The following is a 21761-nucleotide window of genomic DNA, read 5'->3' on the forward strand; positions in this document are numbered from 1 at the left end:
CAAAAATTTCATCTCCCTCCTCCTCAGTCCCCCTCTTCCTCTCCCCTCCCCTCCCTCTCCTGCAGCGCTCACCAGCCCTGACAAAGTCTTGAGTGGCTGCCAGCGGCCCCCAAGAGCCGAGTGACTTCCTGCTAAAAATAAGGGCTGAGAGAACAATCTGAGAGGAGCTGCCATCCAGGGCTGAATGGGGGAGAGGTTTGGGAGATGATGGAGGGAAGAGAAATCATCACATTCACACCGCAGCCATTTTTTCCACATGCTCAGGAGAAGGTGTCTTTATCCTGTCATTATGGTGTGACTCAGTGCTCCAGGTTGGAAGAAAGTGGTGACCTGGGATGTTGAAAAATTAAGGCCAGGGCAGGTGTGTAAAGAGAGCAGTTCCCTCGAGTGTCCACTAGAGGCTGTTTCCAAAAGGAAAAGACTCCTCATAAGGTCCCATTTGGAAATCTGCCTATTTATACAGCAGAAATATTCATGTTTCCAGCATCTAGCAAAAAAAGTCTCAGACTCAAGTGGCCTTTTTTTCACTTAGACACAGAAAAGAGTTTATTTTCTGTGTCGTATCTTTTAGATTATGTTAAAGCTGGGAGTTAAATACATTTACACGATAAAAGGTGTAGCTAATGTATTTCAGTCTAATGGAAAAAAAAAAAAAAACATCCCTTCAGAAACTAGCGTGTAAAGTCATCAAGGGTCTGACAGTGTGCAATACACACGGTGACTGAATCTCAATTTTCTTGGTCTAGTTTTCTCCCCCTCCCAGGGTGTTTTTTGAACCAGGCTGTTTCTTTGTCCCATTAAATGTCTGTTTTTTGGCTTGGTGTTTATAGCCATGTACACACATAGCTAGGTATCTGGGAAACCGCATATATTTTTATGCGTTTACACCTGTCATCCACACAAAACTGCAGCTTTACATCACTAAAACGATGTTTTCTGAAAACTCTGGCCAAAGTGAAGATTTTGGAAAACTCCGGTTTCATGGTTTTGTGTAGACGCTGAATGACTGGGGCTCACTCTGATTGGCTGGCACAGGTGTACGTCTAGAAAACACTACCCATCAAGGTTTGGCATGCCTTAAGACGCACTTATCCGCGGATTCACCCGCTACGTGTGGATGAAAGTGTTTTTAAAAAGGAACATGATTGTCTTAACCAGACGTTGCTCTTAGAATGTGATCTGAAATTACTGCATTACACGTTTGGATGTAAAGTCTGCTGCTAACAAACCACAATGTTTGATATTGAGACATGTCTGTGACCAAAATGCAGTTTATATAAATTCCCAAAAGCTTCTGAAAAAGTCCCGTGGAAGGTCTCCAACTTTGAAAATTCCTGAAATTATGCAACCTTCTCAGAGAGACAAACACGTGTGTAAAGAACATTACATTACATAACCTGTATTTTTTGGTTTTAGACGTCCGCCCATGTTGCTGATAATATAAATTTTGCTTGCTTTCTTGTACTGAAAACCATCAGTCATAGAGGATCAAGAGGTTTTGGCTTCTCTTTTGGGAAGCTGCGGCGTCGTCCTTCTTTTTTTATACAGTCTACTGACTTCACAAGTAGCAATTTATCAAGGAACCTGTCAGCCAACTTAAGGGGACAGAAAATAACTCAAAAAGTAACAAACAGATCTTGATGAAATTTTCAGGAAATGTTCAAAATGGGATAAAAAATAAGTGTTTGTATTCTGGAGGTGATCCGGATCACCACCTGGATCCAGGATATTTTTTAGAGGATTCTTTATCATTGTGAGAAAGGGCCACTTTCACCAAATGTGTATATAACTCCATGATAAATGGTCAGAATGCTTTGCTAAACAATACAAGACAAGGTCACCATAATTTCTGACAGATGTAAAAGTACGATCCAGATCCTGGCAATATTCTGGATACTAAGATCTGGAATATGAAATATGTACTGGGTCATCATAATTTTCAACACTGTCAGGAAACAAATTATCGTACAAACCTGCAACTAACACCAAATTGTAGCAGACAGTCTGCTGAAAGGGAGTATAACATTAAAGTAGAACTTAAGCGTTGCGTGACAGTCACAATATGCTTGGCTGTGCTCTCTGAACGCTTTTCTAGTTAGTGTGAGAGTGGAAGTAGAGTGGAGAAGAGTCAAAGGAAAGGAAGTTAGAGAGGAGGAAGTGAACCATGAGGCCTCAAAGCAGGTAGAGGACGATGAAGGTAATAAAGTTCCAGAGTTGATACAGCTACCTGAACAAGGCTTAGTTTGAACCAATTCCTCGGAAATGAATATCTGATCTCTCTGCAAATCTGCTCTGCACACACAGAACAGCAGGAGTTACATTCATCTACAGAATCAGCTGGTGTGTGTGTGTGTGTGCGTGTGTGTGTGAGACGGAGATGAGGAGCAGGAGGCAATGAACGAGAGAGAAAGAATAGGAATAGACGAGATTATAAATATTTATACGGGGGGAGAGGAGGACCAGAAGAGGGGGAAGAGGGATGGAGGGACTTCAGAGGCAGCAGCAGGCGCGTTTGGCTCGGTTTATCTTTTCTTCCCCGTCTCTCCCGTTGCCTCTCTCGCCGCTGGAGTGCAGGCGAGCGGATTTGCAGCTTGCGCTCCCTGCAGCTCGCATGTGTGTGTGAGCCTGTGTGCGCGTATGTGAGGAAGGACAACAAGTTCTCCCCCTTATCTCCCCCCTTAAAGAAAGACACAAACTCGCACTCACAAAGGCCCGTGCACACGCCAACAGACTCCTGCTGGTGTTGGTGATGCAGAGGATGGGGATGATGATGGAGATGATAGCGGGGACCGTTGTAGATTCACAGATTCAACAGTTTTTCTGTCGCACACGACTTCCTGCGAGGTCACTTCTTCCTGGTTTCCAGCTGATATCAGTTAGCTGAGATAAGACTTACACTTGCTCCCGACTCGGTGCAGAGATAAGACGCTCACAGAGGAGGCTGGTGAGGCGGAAAGTCAAAGACGAGGAGAGTGAGCTCTGCAAAGCTCCAACACGTCTTTCAACAAAAGGAAATGAACTGCAGAAATCTCTTTGACACAAAATAACCTGCTCTACGCCAGATTAAAGGTCTGATACTCTTATCACATGAGAAATTTGTAGCCAATTATTTCAGACAATACTCTGTTATTTTCAAGAAAGGCCATGAGGAGTGCACAGGGACACCACTTCTGGGTGAAAGCAACTGGAGACACAAAAATGATCGATTTACACTCAACTCATGGTACCAACGCATGCCTTGAAACGATGTCAACTGGTGGTCCTGAAATAGTTGGACCTCCTGCCTCTGTAAAACTTTCTGTGTCTGAGTGACAACCGTAAAGTTGTACAGCTTCACACTTTACAAACATAGACTGTGTATAGAGAGGACAGTGTGGCTCCGCCATTTACCATTGTACGATTTTGAAGCCAAGATTCCCCCGTCACAGGCGTCGTCATTGGTGGCAGTTATGCAGCCAGAGTCTACGCAGTAGAGACTGTGAGGGATTCTGGGAGAATCTGAGTGTAGCCAGGTGACAAAGATTAAAATATCTTTTTTCTATCCAGACTCTAATCTCTTCTTGGCTCTACCTCCCAACATATTTTACATTCCCCGAAAAAAAAATATACGAGAACGGCATCTGTCAGTCATCTTTAAACATGACGTAAAACCTCCTTTTTAACCTCTCTTAACTACTGAAAATGAAACTTTTTAGAAAAAAAGACGACTTGAATTCAAGGCAGCCAAATGATATCTTTAAATCGCCACAACAATCAGACGTGAGAAACATTTTATTTAATTTTTTAAATTTTGACCACAGCCCATCTGGAATGACTGGGGAGATGGATTTTTTTGATCTATACTACAGCCAGCCACCAGGGGGAGCAGTTTTTGTGCTCTGGCATCAGCAAAAATAGGATTGTTGCTTATAAGTTGCAACCTGCTGGACCAGATCCAGTCTAAGTCGACACATTGGCTTGAATGGAAACCTATCTGATCTGGTGCCATGACAGAGTGTAGACCATAGACTGTAAAAAAAAAAAATGGACGTCATGTTGCTCAGATTCAGGTGAGGTCGCCATAAAACTGCTCCCCCTGATGGTTGGCTGCAGTAAAGGTTGAAAAATCCATCTCCCCAGTCATTCCAGATGGGCTGGTCAAATATTAGAAAACAAATACACGTCATAGAAATGTTTCTCACAGCTAATTGTTGTTTTGATTTGAAGATATTATTTAGCTGCCTTGTATTCAGGTCCACTTTCTTATGGAAAGTTTTGTTTTCATTAGTTATAAGAGGTTAAAAACAAGGCTTTGCGTCACATGAAGAGCTGCCATTCATGTGTTTTTTTTTTTTGGAGGGATTGTAAAATATGTCTGGAGGTAGAGTCAAGAAGTGATTAGACTCTCGAAAGGAAAAAAAAAAATACTATTTTTGTCACCCGACTCCATTCAGATTCTCCCAGAATCCCTCATAGCCTCTACTACGCAGACTCTGGCTGCACAACTGCTTCAATAACGGTGCCTGCGACGGGAGTTTTTGGCTTGGAAACCGTACAACGGTAAATGGCAAAGCCACACTGTCCACTCTGAATTCAGCCAATGGCGTAGACACATTCGGTGTATTTCAACCACGAGGCCAGGCCCTTTCCCTCATCCCATTTTGAACAACATTGGGTTGGATTCAGCATTTTCAGCATGGTCTCCATTGAGGATAGGCTTCAAAACTCCATATCAGAAACAGATGGATGACATCACAGAGACATACCTTCTTCTTCAAACTGTTTCTTTTAAAACATAAATAAATGAAACACTTAGAACAAGCTTGGCTCTCAACGTTTACAGGGTTTCACGCTGACAGTACACTATTTGTTTTATATTTTTGGGAAAGGAAACAGAGGTGGACTGTGACTTTCCTGCAGTCTGTCAGAGCTGAGGAGGACTTAAACCTGTAGTGTCTGCTTAAGGTTAAACACAAACCTCACAAAATACTTCTATAAATCACCGTGGTCTGTTTCCCAGAGCTCAGCATCCGTTTCTAGTTTTACTTTTCTCCTTTCCCAGCAGTTTTGTTACACTCAGAGTACACATGCTCCGACCAAACGGAGAAAAAGTCGACTAGCTGCTCATTGCGAAAGAAAAAGGGACTTACTTTTCCAAACTTGTCATTGTGTGGAAGTGCAGTTATGAGCAGAAAGCAATTTTCAAACGCTCTGTTTTGTGGCGTGTTCGAGGAGCTCCTCAAGGATTTGAGAATCAGTGGCCACAAAGCGCTGCATTCATGAGCCCTGTTTGTCGGATAAATTGAACACAGAAGACAAACAAAAAGCAGACGGAGGAGTCTTGATGCTTGTCACATTTAAAAAAAAAAAAACACACTTCTGTTTAGAGGCTGAGACAAATCTCTGACGGTCTTGTAGCGTCCCTGAACTCCATGACTACCTAGAAAAGGCTCAAACCTATCAGGAAGCCAGATTGAGAAGTAAGAAAAGAAGGGAAAAGGATCAGCAGAGAAGGACGGTGGCTTTTTGGATCACAGATGAAAGAGTCTGTCGTGGCCTTTAGATTCTGCAAACTTCAAGGAATCTTCCTCTTTTGTTTTCTTTAAAGTTTTCACCCACAGTGAGTAAATATAGCCCCGCAGTGACTCTGGCCTTATTAACACACCATCACAAGGGGACCCAGTTACATAAACACTGAAACTTTAAAAGATGCTGACCTAGCCAGTCGTTGAACTTCTTCACTTCCGAGGGCAGCCCCAGCTCGGTGAAGTCGCCTGCGTGGATGAACACGTCGCCGTACGGCATCTGGATGGAGTCGGTGCGGGAGTGAGTGTCTGAGATGCACACGAAGCGGGTGTAGCCCGGCGGCTTGGGCGTGTCATGGGGCATCGGGTCCACCCTGAAACAAAAGAAAAACGAGCAAAGTTAAGAGAGAGACAGCGAAAAGGGGTCACTGCGGCTGTTCGTGAAGAAAAACAGGGAGAGCGTCGCAGCGCTGCACGCAAAGTCTCTGCGGTAAGACGCTGACAATGAAAGAAGTTTGAATTAGTATCCAGCAAGAAAATCATCCCCACAGACTGAGGCAGAGGAGGAAACAGAGGAGACGCAGAGAGAAGCGAGAGGCCACAATAAAAGAGCAGAGACACAAAGAGAAATGTGCAGAGATAGAGGAAGAATAAAGCGCAGATATAGAAAAAGAGCAGCGTCCTGTGGGACTTCCAGCGAGCGTGCAGATCCGCGGGGTCTCCAGGGGGAAGAGGGGAGCTGGTGAATAACCATGGCCCACTTTAGTGAGCTCTCCTCCAGGTACGATAACACCCAGCCCTTCCGCCTCCTCCTCCTCCTCCTCCTCTTCCTCTGCACCCACAACAAGAGGGAGAAGTAGGAAAGATGCATGTAGGACAGGCGGTGAGAAGTGAGTCACAAAGTAATGAAGTACACAGAGAGTTCAAGCAAAGTGTTTTATTTCCTTTAGTGAGAGGATAATAATGTCAGCACATGAAAAGAGGAGCCTGTGGAGAAGTTTTAACAGTTTGCTTTAGTTCAACTCAACTTAACTGAAGTTAAAAGTGAAACTGATATTTTCTTGCTGTATTTTGTGCACGATTTTTTTCTCCTTTTGGGTAAAAGAGTGTCTGAAAAATACCATATGCTTTAGAAATAGCTGCAGCAGATTGGTGTAGAAAACAGAAGTGAAACATACGGCAGGCACCAAGGCGAACTGATCCACAACGGCTCAAACATTTTTTTTTGACGAGCAAATTCAGAAATGGTGCAAAAGTCTGAAACAAATGCAGCGAAACACTGCTGCTAATGCACTTTTTTGTCTTTTCGCATCCTTTTAGTTTCATTTGCAAACGTCTTGAAAATAAATTAAGTTTGCCTTGTTCTACGTTTGTTGTTAAGTGCATTTGCTGCTAGTGCAGCCGTTTGTCTTTTTGCAGACTGCTGCAGGTAAAAGAGCAGATCTGTGTGGAGCGAAACAAACAATTATCGGATGGAAAAGTAAATTGAAGAAAACACAACACCAGGTAAATATCTCATTCCAAGATATAATTTAAAAATAGCACCTGAAGTGTTTGTAATGTGCCAAAAATAGTCTTAAAAACACGGATCCGACATTTTTATTCATTTTTTTCCCATGTTTACACCTTTATTGTCATCTACTGGAACATGTACCCATCACTAGTGAAGAAGCTGATAAGACTCAGTTTCACACAGTGTTATCGACCACATTAGAGGGGCAACTATCATTTGATGTTTAGCCACACGACACATTTTAAAGTGTTTACGTCTGATTTTCAAGTTAAAACTGTTCTGCTAAACTTTATAAGCCACATTTACCTAAACAGTCCGGTAAATGAAAATGTCTGAATCCAAGATATCAAATAATAAAAAATATATTCTGGGTGAGTTTATCGCCAGCTTTCCTTCCTTCCAGAGCTTTGACCTTGACACATCTTTAAGAAACAGGAACTCATGGTCTTCATTTGCAGGATCTTATATCACCGTCTGTTCTGAGGGTCAGGACTGAACTTGGAAAAAAAAACCTTAAAGTTGCTCCTCTCTCTAGCTAGAACAACCTGTAGAAATGCTTGAAACTTCATGAACTGTGCTCACTGGGCGCTTCCAAACCAGAGGTGGCAAATGTATTCACATCCATCACTCAAGTAGAAGTAAAGACTTTTGTACAAGTTGAAGTTTCAACTCAAGCTTTTAACATACGTAAAAGTGTAAAAAGACTGGTTTCAAAACTACTTAAAGTATAAAAGTAAAAGTACCGGTAACATAAAAATGCCATTAAGGTCAAAATCTCAGGCCGTGCCACAGACATCTTCAGACTATGCTACATACATCAGTTGTGTCCTTGCCGAAGTGTACCGTGATTTGTGTCATGTTCAGGTGAAATGGATCGCGCACAAGCCAACAGGATGTTGGAATGATTTCATGCTTATACATCTCATCCATCTACAATGAAATTCACTCTTTCCAGAAGGCATGACTTCAGCAATTTAGCGATTTTAGGAAAGGTTTTTACCTTTTTGGAATGAATGCAAGGCTATTTTTAAAACATGTGGAGTAGAAAGTACAGATATTTGCCTGAAAATGTGCGGAGTGGAAGTAAAAACTTGGCTAGAAAATAATTACTCAAGTAAAGCTATTCCAAATTTTTACTTAAGTAAGGTAACAAAGTATCTTTACTTTGTTATTTGACACCTCTGATCCAAATAGATCCTGAATGCCTTTGAGGCAGATGTATCTGTCTGCAGATGTTTTGTCTGATGTTGTCTGAGTTTAATACACAAAACTAAAAAAGCAATTTAAAAAAACCCACTGAACGAAGACATTTTTCTGGACTCTTCATGTGCGTAGCACTTACTTTATGTCTGATAGATAACTTCTACTTTAAAGAAGAAACCCTTCCTGCAGTGCAGGGTCCTGACCCCCTTGTTAGGACTCTAAGTTGCATCACCACTGGTTCACCAGTGTCCCTGAAAAGATGAATGATTTCAATTTATTTTTGTTGGCTTTGGGATAAGAAAGATTTTTCAAAGAAGGGTAAAAATGTCTCTAAATTTGACTCATAGGTTGAACTTAAGGGGTCTTATCAATTGTTTTTGTCATATTTGAAGTAAAAGTTGTCTTGTTGTACTTAATATAAGCCACGGCCCAGTAAAAATGTCTTAATATAGTCATTTAAAGACAAAGACTTGTTCCATTGGCAGATTTTTTTTAACTAATACAAGCAATTCAGACCTCATTTTGTCTTTAAATAAGTTGAAACAAAACATTTTTCTGGACTGCTCAGGTAAATGTGGCTCAAATTAAGTCTGAAAAGGCATTTTCTACTGAAAATAAGACAAAAACACTTGATAAGGTTGGATTGAATCCAGTCTGAAGCCTCTTTCCCCACTCTATCCACTGTCCCATCTTCTGCACTGAGGCATAAAAAGCCTGAAAAGAAAAACCTGACTTATAAACTGCACTTGTTTTAAACGTGTAAAGACAGAAAAACAGCTGAAAGTGGACACATCTCCTTCATTGGTCTCCTTCATCCCCCTCCTGTGTGTCTCATTACTCACATGTGGACGTGCGGCGGCTGGAAGCGGCCCTGGTTGATGTTGTAGAACGTGAAGGCCTGGGTGGGGTTGGTGCTGTACTCGTCCACCTCCACCGTCGCCCTGTTGCCTCTCTGAGTGTGAGACTGTGACTGCTGCCGCCGTGCCGCCATGATCTCTGACAGGGTGAAGGCCATGGCACTGAGGAGCGAGGAGTGCGAGGTTCAAGCAGCTGAGGAGGTGAGGAGGTTTGGCTGATTGTTGGTTTTAGCTTCAGGACAGTTGGTGGATATTCTCCGCCTGAGGAAACACTGCTGCTGCTGCTGCTGCTGGCAGACTCAAACCCTCGCTGAGCTCACAGTGAGCTGAGAGGAGAACATCACCTCCTCCTTCCTTTTTTTCTTCCTCTTCTTCTTTTCTCTGCACCTGAGAGAAGCACAAGAGAGCAGAGTTGGAGGAGTGTGAAGATTTAGAGAAGTGATGAAACTATTTCCAGGTTTGTTGACCGACAAATTTTCAAAAAACCCCGAGATCTGAGGTCTTTTAATTTTAATCTTTGACCGTTTAAAGGGATTTAACACCAAATGTGTGCCCATGAAATCAGGAAAGAGGCTTAAATATGGTGCGTTTTGGCCCAAAGGAAGCCTGTAAATAACATATTTCATACATTTCAATCAAAATTCAGAGATAAAAACAAATCAAAGCTGCATCCCAGACTTTTTAAGATCTGCCACTAACAAAAACCTACAGGATTAAGATATTAAAGACAACATGTCACATTAATATAAGCAATATAAAGTTAACTGAGCACTTGAAAGATGCAAAGCTTTTATTTTTGAAGGGTGTTTGGAGAAAAACAGGAGCATGCGTTGAACATTATTTGGCGATGCATTCTATTAAATGCAAACTGCGCTGTGTGTGATCGCCTGCAGCTACTGTAGCACAAGAACATCTGTTAGCTGGTGTTCAGTCACACATTTAAATCTTAGTCTGAACAGAAACATTAAATCAGGAGCTAAATGAAAAATGGATGTTTTGCAGGCAGCGAGCTGAAGCTCAAAGGATTTATTATCTACACTGTTCTTTAGTTTCTGCTCTTTTAAATCTTGTTTCCTACGCACGCTGCCATGCACACTGTGTTCTTTTCATTACATTTTTTCGCTCTGGAGAAATAAAATAATAAACTAAATTGATAGAATTCTTTCAGAGCTGCTCTCTAGTGTGTGTGCATGTGTGTGTGTGTGGCCTGTTACGTGTGGATTCGGCTCTGCGCCTCATTTTTTGGAGGCTGCAGCCGCAGAGAGGAGCTGAGGAGATGGGGATGCTGGGAGACGGAGGTGATAATTTGGGGACCCGGTTTTTGGCAAAATCCACCTGGACTGCGGCGCGATGTCAGCGCGCCATCTCGATTCTTCATGCAGCGCAACCTCACACACTGACAGCACACTGACAGATACACACTTCACACAGTCGCAGTTTGTCACGGGCAAATCCCAGCATGCTCTGTGGATGTGTTTCAGGAGTGCATATTTCATGTGTGTGTGGCGTGCACACAGGTTAGTGTGTGTGTGTGTTTGAAGGCCTGTGCTGCATATTTAAATGTGTTGCTGTTGTCAGAATGTGACAGTGAGAGACAGAGATGCATTAACAGATGCTGTGAGGTTGTAACACATCGGCCACAATGCAATTTTCTACATCACACCGTCGGCGCTGAGCGACTGGAAATCTGTTCAGAAGCTTTTAATGCAACATCAGGCACAAATTCACCCACTCTGTCAGGAAGAAAACTTCTGCTCCTGATATTTGCTGCACACTTTGGAGATTTATAACAAAGTCAGAATGGGTTCATTTCAGAAAACCTAAATGTAAAATCACTTAAACCTTCACTTCAGTAAATCTGTACATGTGTTGCCGTGTTTTATAACATTTAATTGGACAATATTGCCAGAAATGAACAACACGAAAAGCAGCTGACAGGTTTTAAACAGGATGCAGCATTTTGGACTCAAATCTTCGGCAAAAAAAAAAAAAAATCAAATATTTCCTTAAAACCAGAAAGCCACTTATTCTTTTTACTACATTGTTGGACAGCTGTATTTTCAGATCAGAGGTCTGTATGACAGATGTGTAGGAACACCAGAGATCACAAAAATTTCCTAATTATAAAGACACACAAAGTGCACATGTCTAAAAATATTGTTACTTGGAAACCTGACCAGAGACGGGGGTTGCAACAAGTCATCGCTACACACCTGTACGTATAATCTACTAATCTACTTAATATACACTGCAAAAACTGAAATCCTATCAAGTGTTTTTGTCTTATTTTGAGTAGAAAATGTCTTTTTAGACTTAATATGAGCCACATTCACCTGACCAGTCCAGAAAAATGTCTTTTTTCAAGTTACTTAAAGGCAGAAATTGCTTGTAACAAGTAAAAAAAATCTTCCAATGGAACAAGAGGAAAGTTTCTTGTATTAAGATATTATTCTACTTTCAACAAAATTTCTCTTCTTCCATCAGCAGATATTATTCAACTTATTACAAGCAATTCAGACCCTATTTTGTCTTTAAATAACTTGAAACAAGACATTTTTCTGGACTGACCAGTTGAATGTGGCTCATATCGAGTATAAGACATTCTTACTTAAAATAATACAAAACCACTTGATAGGATTTCATTAAGCATGAAATAAAAAGAAGTTTATGAAATAAAACAATTCAAGCCTGAGTCACAGTGCGATACTCCAAACTAAGAACACTCAGTGGAAGGAAAGAAAGAAAGAGACAGTGGAGGTATCAGAAAGGAAATATTTAACAAACAGAAGAAAATCTTGGACATTTTGCTGAATTAAAGCAGCATTTTAAAAAAAAGGAGATTTCAAATTAAAATAACTTTTTTTTCTGGCCCCAAACTGCCTCACATTGTTTCCTTGGAGCAGGAGACCCTACACTTTTCAGCCTGAGACCCCAAAACAACATTTACAGAGACCGGACACTTTCTGAATGTCAGAGTACACGAACAGACCGAACCAAAAAACAGATGAAAACCAAACTACAACAGCAACAACAGAGCAATTGTATAAAAGACTACTTTGGTCTCCTCTGGGGTCTTTGATAAAGAAATGTAGCAAACAGATCAAATATCATCTGTTTGCATAGTTTTATATAAAATGTAACATCTACTTTTGTCTTGCTGACCTAATGATTGATATATGCAAGTGTAAAAAGCTTTTGATTTTAGACGGCATTTCGTGACCCCACTATCTGTGATTCCTGACTCCAAAGATGATCCCAACACCCACTTTGGGAACCACTGCTCCAAACAGTTTAAAGCTAAAGCTTAAAAAACATACAAACAAAGACGCAGCCTCACAGCACACAGATTTAACCTTCAGTGTTTGTTTCACCCTCACTAAAGACCAGACACCCTCTGATCACACCAACTCTGTCTCATCACAGAAAAAGTTTTCCCCTCTTTTTTCTCATCATATCTATACATCTTCACTCACTCCATCTTCAGCATTCACAATCACAGCAGAGAAGCCTGAAGACAAGGGAGCAGGCCCCAAACGCAGCCTGCTGCAGAGTGAGTGACAATCAGAGGAAAACACAACAGATAAGACAACGAGGTGAAGCCTTTACCAGGAAATACGACAGGCGCAGGTAAATAAATCCATCAAGACACAGGAGAAGTCCAACTAAGCTTAAAGTTACACTGAACACACAGGCTGTGTGTTCGGAAGGTGAGGCTGATCAGGGACAGGTGTGACAAATGAGGGCGGGGCATGGGAAGGAAAAGGCAGGAAGTAACAAGTTACAAAAAAATCCAAATTAAAACATAAAAAAAGGAGAAGTTTTTTTTTTCTTTTAAGCAAAGGTAAGACTTTGTCTGGTTTATTTTTTTTAAAGCTACAAAGAAAAGATTTCTTCAGACCTTAGCTGAAAGGCTCATTTTTAAAGATGACCAGATTTGCAGAATTGGAAAAAAAATGTTTTGTTTTTTTTCTGAAACTTTCTGGGAAACAAAGTGAAACACCTTCACGTGGTGATCAGTAGGTTGTGTATGTATAAAAAAAGGCTGGATTCAGATCATTTTTAAGCTTTTCAAGCCACTTTCAAATTCTTTTGTCTCCATAAAAAACCTTCCAATAAAGACACACATCTTTTTTGCGGTTATTGTGTCTTTCTGTTGCGGCTGATCACTGCAGCTCCTGTAACTGCTTCCCTAAGAGCTTTTTTCCTCTGTAACTGTCAATTTAATGAAAGTAAAGTAAAGTATTCTGCCTTATGTGAGTCATCTTGATGCTGTATCTTCAAGTGTGTGATACTAAAATATGTTTTTCCAGCATGCACTGCAAAAAAAAAAAGTGAAATTGATGCATCTTTTCTTTTACTTATAGAGCAATTAAGACTTAACGTACAATTTTCATCTCACAGAATCATCTTTTCTGTCTTGTAATAAATCAACCACAAACAAAGACGAAAACACTAGAGTCCACTCAGTCTATTACACACACACAAACACACACAGAGGTTTTTGTTGTGGATTTCTCTGGTAACAACGCGTCCCTCAGTCTAAAATCACTCACTCATGGTGTTTCATTTAATCCTCACAGGAAAGTCATCTCATTTTGTGTTTGTTACTTTCTGAGGAGTATTATCTGAGAGCAGGAGTGTGGCTCAAACAGAGGTGATGCTCTGCACAAATACACAAATAAAAGCCTTTCATAATAAAATCTAACAATGAAGGAAGTTTTGTCCTTTTGCTTTTTGATTTTGAGAAATCTGCGTAAAGAGGCCACCGGTTTGGTCCACAGAGAGTCATCCTTAATTTGCAGGATAAAGAGTTTGATCTTTTGCACTGAGACTGCTAAGGTTCATGAGGATCCTGCTCAAGGGCCAATGAATCCTCTAGACTCTGGATCTTAGCACTTATCCATGTAGTGAGGAGAGGATGGGAGAAGACAGGAGGAGAAGGAAGAAGAAGAGGAGAAAAACCCTCTGGCAGCATCAGCATCAGAGTTCGGCTCAGTGTGTGTGTGAGTGTGTGTGTGAGCGGCTGCAGAGCGTCTGATAGCTGCAGAAACAGAGCGTGTCTCTCTGATTGATGCTCTCCTTCCTCTCGGGCTCGTTCCCATATTTAACAAACGGCCGTCACATTACACTGTGTGGTTATCTCCTCTTGCTACATGTGGACACACACAGAAAATTAAAACGCATCTGAGTGTGGAGCTGTATTACACTATCTGTTTTAAGCGTCGCCTCCGGATCTGACGGAGTGTGATGGAGCCAGTGTGGAGAAGTCGGAATCTGGGAGGAATCGTTTGCATTTAAATTTACGCTTAAATTTCTTTGTGTGCGTCAGTCTGAGACGCAAAGATGTGGAATTATTTGACGCTTAGGGAATAAAAACAAGCAGTCAGGAAGTAAGTCTTAATTAAGAAAACTGCTTTTTGAAACTTTTGAAACCTTTCTTTTTCACTTTTATGACCATCCTGTGTCCTAATTCCAACCTCAAGCAAACTCATAAAAGTGAAGAAGTCCGTCTGATTTATCAAGATGTTAAGGTTAATTCTCCCTTCGGAGAACATTTTGCAAAAGTTTCCCAACTTTCCAGCCCTCCGCTGCTCAGACTCTCTCATGTGATCTGTCTGGAGCTCCTGAAAACCTCCTCAGCCCGCGCTGCACTCCGGGGATTTTGGCCCCAGAAGCTCCTGATATCTGATCCCACATAAAAGCGTTCCTTCTCTAACAGCGTTTTATCTCAGGGACGTGGAAGCACGCTTTTATTAAAAAATCCAGACTGCACTGGCGACAGCAGAAACCCCACACTTTAATGTGTGAGGAAGGAACATGCAGCGCCAGAGCCGCCGAGATTTACCCGAAAATACGCAGCGATTTTCGGTTTCAATCAGCACTCAGGTTTTGCATGCACACACACTCATATACACACACACACAGCTCTGCGTAAGTGGACATAAAGTGGGATCAACCTACCGGGTGGCGCGGTCAGCTGCTGTGAGGCTGCTCGGGGAGGATGATGTGCGGAGAGGAAGGTGTCTGCGCTCTGTGACACGCGCTGGTCAGTTTGAATGCGCACCCCGTGGTGCACCGGCGCAGCGTCGTGTGGAGGAGAGACTCTCTGCCTGTGTGTGTGTAAATGTGTGTGTGTGTCTCCCTCCCTCTCAGACCTGCCCACCGTGATTTCCAGTGATCGGTTCAGAGCGGAGGGAGGGACGATGGAGCTCTCAGACTCAGCGATCAGGGATTGTTGAAACACTGATGCAAAGATTCTGTTATTAAAGATGCATGTCTGCTGCGCGTTCTCTGAGGTTTGAATCTGAAGACTTTAGGGATATTTGAACCACTTTATGTTCAGCTTCAGAAATGAATGATTCTACACCTTATTTCATGAGATGATGCTTTTATGAGGAGATTTCAGTTTCCCAAAGCTGAACAAAGAACACACCAAGATGGTGGTCATAAGTCAAACAAAGAAAACAAATAACTGACACAAAAACAACTGAAATAATACCAGTTAAAAGCCACTGCTCCCCACCCTCATGTTCCTCAAACTGACCCCTGCAGCAGCCTGTTTGGTGCAGAATCCAGCAGCAAGACTTCTGAAGATCACAGGGAAAACCTGACTCTTTATATTGATTTAGATTCTATAATTTAAGGGTACTCAAACTTTTAAACCCTCAGCTACAAAAATGTCAGTGACAGAGGCAGGAGCCTCCTGCTGTGGGAATAAACTAAGAGGTCAATCAAGACAAAACTGAACAAAATGAAAAGACCTGAGATACATGATTTCGCTGATCAGGAGAAAATGTGACGACTTATTGTTTACTAAATGAATCTGTCTCCAGTGATACCAGAAAATAGACCAAACCTCTTCACCTTAACTCTTTCATAAAACTGAAACCCTGTCATTCAAGATCAAGAGGCTTAATTATCATAATAGGACATTTACACATGGGTTGCATTAATTTTCACCCTTGAGATTTTGTTTTTAAGCCTGGTAAATATCCAAGACATCAATAAATATTAAACAAAGGATGAAAAAACAAGAACTTTTGTGCAAATAAAAACATATCAACATTCAACTAAACCCAAAAATATAAAAGTACAAGTACAGATCAAGTAAAACTAAGGCAGACAAATGTAGCACTGCTGAATATGTGAGGTAGTTTAGCAATTGCATTCAAATGATTAACTGTTCATGGTGCAGAAATGTGTGTGAGAGAGTGTTTGTAAGTCATTTTGTGCACTGCAAAAAACTGGAAACTGAAGTGTTTTTGTCTTAATTTCAGTAGAAAATGTCTTTTTAGACTCAATATGAGCCACATTCACCTGACCAGTCCACAAAAACATCTTATTTCGAGTTAATTGAAGACAAAAATGAGGTCTGAATTTCTTGTAACAAGTGGAACAAGAGAAAATTTGCTTGTTTAAAGACATTATTCTAGTTTCAAGCAAATTTTTCTTGTTCCATTGGCAGACTTTTTTTTTTACTTGTTCGGACCTCATGTTTGTCTTTAAATAATTTGAAACAAGATTTTTTTTCTTGACTAATCAGGTAAATGTGGCTCAAACCAAGTCTAGAAAGACATTTTTACTTTTACTTCCTGTCTGACTTGCTAGAACCCTTACTTTAAGAAGCACTGTTCTAGACGACTCTCTAACTCATGTAGTCTGAAAAGTACACAATCAAAAATAGTTTTCTGTGATTTAAGACAAAGTTCATCTGCCAAAAATTCCTCCCTACAATGACTGAAATTATAAAGAGAAACTAACATTTTGACATGAATCACCCTCAGGGTTTGTGGACTGACTCTCAGCTTTGATCTTGTGATATCTGTGAGATTAAAACTTTGTCCATAGAGTAATTCTCCAGCCTCCTTTGTCTCAGTTTACTATATTTCCAGCTTAAAGCACTACTTTTAAAATCCCTGTACTACAGAAAGATGAGGACTGTGATTTTCTGGATTTTTGAAGAATAGATAGATTCCCCATCATGCGGTTTGGTTTAACTTTTAGACCAGCTAATCTTTAAAACACCATAGTACCAGTATGAATCTGATTTTACTTTAATTTCAACAAGCAAAAACACTCTTATTAAAATATACATATATCTAAATTTCAAACTATGAAGAATCTGTTAAAAACAGGAGCCAATTCCTGTCCTCTTTGAAAGAGATCCAGCACATCTTCTCTGATCAGAATATGGCACCCCCAGTTATTATTTTCCTTCCAAATCTAACACATCACTGAATTTATTCCTCCACGAAACCTCGATAAGCTCCAGCCTGTTAAATCGGTCCATTTGTGCAGAGATGTAAGAAAAAAAAAAGAAGGAAGAATCTCTGTGCATCATTTATTGGCCGTGTTCTGGATAATCAGTGAAATTACAGCATTACAGCGTATCACCACCTCTGCTCCTGTTTATCCTCAGGTAATTGGACTGGGATTCAGGCTGGTAATGAGCTAAACAAATAGACCACAATCTGGAGCTCAGACACATGCATCCATTACCAGGACACTTGAGATAGTACAGGGAGATTTGGCGTCTCTGCTGGAGTGAGGCCGCCATCTACTGGATGAGGAGGTGACTGCTTCATTGTTAGGTGGCATTAAAGTCCAGAACACTGTCCAGAATTATGGAAAACCTTAAAGAGACCCATCTCTGAAGGATAGCACAGGATTGATGGATTCTGCTGATAAAGTATTGGTAATCAAATACACCTTAAAAAATGCAAAAACATCTTGTAGATACACTTGTGTTTTCATAATTTCAACTCATTTCAGGAAACAGGCATTTCTTTAGTCGTTATTTAAAATCCATTCACCCATCCCTTCCTCCTACCTGGGGTCAGGTTGCCTCTCAGAAACATTTTCCAGCTTGATGTGTCCACGAGGTCTGTACCACTCCTTGTGCACATCTGAAAATTCCTTACTTCAGATGCATGGTCGACCAAGAGCTCCTAGTGTCCGAAGAACAAAAAACAGTGGCATCGTGAAAAAAATATTGTAAACAGCGTCAAAAACTTCTTCTATTCTAATTTAATACTGTAGCACATGTGTGTTTGCAATACACTGCCCCCTGCAGTTTGGGAACGGATGCCAACAGATGCCACATGTGTTGTTGTAAAGTATAAAAGCCACCTGTGTTCTTCCATGCTGATTCAGTGCATCTCATTTCCGTACGTCACTTTGGGTGGAAACCATAACCCAGCCTTTAGACAGTCTTTATGTGGTGACCTCATCATTTTGATAAGATCTCATTAAGATATGATGAAGATATCAAGTTCTATAAAATATAAAATAGGAACATCCAGCATTGAAACTTTAAGTCCATGTTTAAAATATAGGAAATCGCCTATATTTTACCCCTTCTTCAACCTCATGATCTCAAGTTAGGGATAAAATAGTGTAACAGTCAAAAAGCTCATTTTTTCATGTCTTTTTTTTTTTTTTTTTTTTTTGCACAAACATTAACTCTGGCTTCACAGCAGCCTCATGGCAGAATGTCATTGGTAACCTCCTGTCACAATGATATGGCTCACAGTACGAGGGGGCTGCCAGAACGGGTGGGACCTGAGCCACAAATCCCTTCTTCACCACAGAGACCTGGAACCAGGACAGACTGCACCAAATCAAGGACACATTTCATTCAAAATTTACAACAAACTTATGCATGCAGCGTCTTACATTCATTAACAGTAGTTAATTATCTTTTCCTCCTTTACCTGCACCATATTGATGTCTGTCTATTCTTTGAACCCTCATTTACAGGCTGAGTTTTATCTCTTGTGTGTTTTTTATAAGGATTCAATAAAAGTTTGCATCACCGAGGTGAAAAGTTTTGTGTGACTCGTTGACAGTCGCAGACACAGTTTAAACTACAGATGCCACTCAAAAAAGATGACTTCCAACTTTCATTTCCCCTGATGTCTTAGCACAAAAACAGCAAACCTGAGAATTTCCATCATGTTTTCTCTTCTTCTACGAGCAGCTATTTGTTTCTCTTTGTTTCTTTTTATTTGATATCTAAAAACAGCTTCCAGGCAGGGAGATAATCCATCATGGACTGACACATTCATTTGATTCAGTCAAAGTTTGAGAGTTTTTTATTGTGTCTGAGTGTTCTCATGTCTCTGCTGCATTACATGACACTCTGCTGTCAACGCCAGGCTGACACCTGAGGAGGAGCCGGTCTGCTCAGGAAATAAACACACCACCCCGCTAACTTTACTCATGTGTGGTGGTGTTTGTCTCCTCAGATGATGGAGTTCACAGCCTGTTCTGAATATTACTGTAACTCCTCACATGCTTTGCCGTTCTTCATTAATCACACGCGACAGGCAGATCTGATATTTCCAATATGATCTTTCTGGGACGTCCAATCAGCAGAGAGCATCTGCAGGAAAATACGACGGTGCCAGATGCAAAGATTACTCCCCTCCATTAGTCGCTCTGCTGAAAGTTCACTGCAGAGATAAACACACAACAGACTGATACGATGACAGAAATGTGATTAAAATACTTCTGTTTGGTTTAATTAACAGATGAATCTGCTTTTTGCACAATCAGGCGGGGTAATGATTCCATTACTCATACCACCAAATGTTTTCACACATGACACCGGCAAAAAAAAGAAAAAAAGATTCTTAATAGTCAAACACACAGTAGAAGCAATGTGGCTTCATTTGTTTTAATAATAAAGGAAAAAGAAACAGCCTGGGACAAAAGAGGAAAAGACACAAAATCATCAGAGCCAAGCTGTTCATGAAAAATCTGATCATATAAAAGCTTTCAGATTGGATCAAATCTTGAAAAGAGGTTGTTTTGAAAAAAAAAAACAAAAACAAAAAAAAAACAATGATAATAAAGAAATCACATTATGAGATTGGATCAGGGTCACCCAGACTTGGTTTTTGTACAAATAAATCTCAAGTTTGGAAAACTTTTGAAACAGATTGAGAGGACTTTAATCCAGAAAATCTGGATTATTTTATCATGTTGATAATAATAAACTCTATTTATAGAAAACTGTTCAAAAAGGGGTTACAAAGTGCTTTAGAAAATAAAATCAACAGTAAAAGAAATAATTAAAGAGAATAAATAAAAGAAATGTAATGAAGACAAGAATAAAAACCACAAATAAAAGAAAGAATAACATCAAAAAAATAAAAACAAAAGTTTAAAACAAAACAACAAAAGATAAAGGATTTAAGATCCTGCAAGTGAAACAGCAAGAGAAAAAAGTTAAAAGAAAAGTTAAATAAGCATCACTTCAAAGATTAAAACACAATCAGTTTAAAATTGCCTGTTTGGATGGATATAGATGTATTTTGAAAGAGCTTAAAAAGAAAACAAAGAGTCTGCCATTCTGATGGGAACTCTGACAGAAAGGGTCAAAGGTCACCTTTGGTTTTCAGCCTTGATTCTGGGGTGGTGAGCAGAGCTTTGGCTGTGGACGTCAGGTTATGGCTGGATAGTATGTACTGAGGAGATCAGAAATGTAATTTAGAGCAGGTCCAGAGCGTGCTCTAAAAGTCAACAATAAAGTCGATCTTAAAGCCGATCCCAAAACTCACAGGGAAGAGAGAGAGAAAGAAGCTGAAACAGATGTTACATGTGTTCTTGTTTATACCAGTTTAAACACATGTACAAACAGTTACAGTCGTCAAATTACAAGGAAATAAAAGCATGAATGATAACTTCACGTTTTCTGGGGGATGAAAAGGATCTAAAATGTATTCTCCTCATGTATATGAAACAAGACTACTATGAGTCTAAATTCTTACTTGTGTTGAATGTCACTTTGGACAAAATTCTTTAATATTTCATATTCTTTGTATATTTTTACATTTTATATCTAAACTTTTTTCTATACTCTAGTTTACAGTGTAAATCTTGTAATTCTGTATTATCTAAAGGTCTCATATTATGCTCCTTTTCTGCAGTTTAATATTAATCATTGATGTCTTCATAAAATGGTAGTAACACGTTTTGGTCCAAAAAGCCAATAAATCAAGCACAGCAGCATTGTTTCCAGGCTCTCATAGCCCCTCTGTTTAGAACGCTCTGATTTAGTGGGCGTGGCCTTCATATGTAAATGAGCCACAGCTGATACCGCCCCGCTCTTCCGCGTCACCAAGAGTGGCGCCACGAGCTTCGAGTGCACAATGTTTAGAAAACAGCGAAGCTCGTTTACCGTAAAATTACAGGCCAAAACAACAGGATAACTGCAGCTACAGTCAGCATCCTGAAGCTAACACAGAGACAGGAGGACACTGAGGAGAGCTCTTACATCTGCTCCACAGCACACAACATTTAAAATACTCACATTTCCAGGGTCTGAGGTTTGTTGGCGGATGGAAGTATGTGGCTGTTCACAGCCAACAACAGCAAAGCTCTTCAGCTTTTGCATTCTCCTCTCCGCTGCTGGAGAGATTTCTCTCCAGCAGTGGGGGGTATCTGCTCTGGTGGACCAATCAGGTCAGACTTGCTCCTGATTGGTCAAAAAAGGGAATCACTGACGTCGGCAAACCCCGGAAATTCCAAACAGCTTGTTTTAGGTCAGGATTTTACATTCACAGGCACTACTAAGTACAGGTTTTCTCATTAAATAAATACCACATTTTGTGGGCTGGGAGGAAAGCCAAAGACCCACAAATTTCACTAAAAGACTTAATAAAGTGATTTTTGCACAAT

The 21761-nt window shown here is 40.5% G+C and overlaps 1 protein-coding gene across 2 annotated transcripts in view; it reads right to left on the bottom strand.

Annotated features, from left to right (window-relative positions):
* Positions 1 to 15210, bottom strand: part of mpped1 (metallophosphoesterase domain containing 1) — a 101223-nt gene extending 86013 nt beyond the window's left edge. Inside the window, exons 1-3 of one of the 2 annotated variants that reach the window (XM_074698382.1) lie at positions 15039 to 15210; positions 9063 to 9464; positions 5697 to 5878 (exon numbers count right to left, since the gene is read on the bottom strand). In XM_074698382.1, the coding sequence (XP_074554483.1) occupies positions 5697 to 5878; positions 9063 to 9235 (355 nt within the window). In that variant the 5' untranslated portion in view covers positions 9236 to 9464; positions 15039 to 15210. Of the gene's footprint in view, positions 1 to 5696; positions 5879 to 9062; positions 9465 to 12683; positions 12772 to 15038 lie in introns of those variants that run through there. The other variant, XM_074698383.1, reaches the window with a different exon arrangement.
* Positions 15211 to 21761: the final 6551 nt, after the last annotated feature.

Source organism: Halichoeres trimaculatus, unplaced genomic scaffold (genome assembly GCF_033239565.1).
Source record: "Halichoeres trimaculatus isolate MK-OKI-2021-1 unplaced genomic scaffold, fHalTri1.1 fHalTri1_scaffold_21, whole genome shotgun sequence".
Taxonomy (NCBI): domain Eukaryota; kingdom Metazoa; phylum Chordata; class Actinopteri; order Labriformes; family Labridae; genus Halichoeres; species Halichoeres trimaculatus.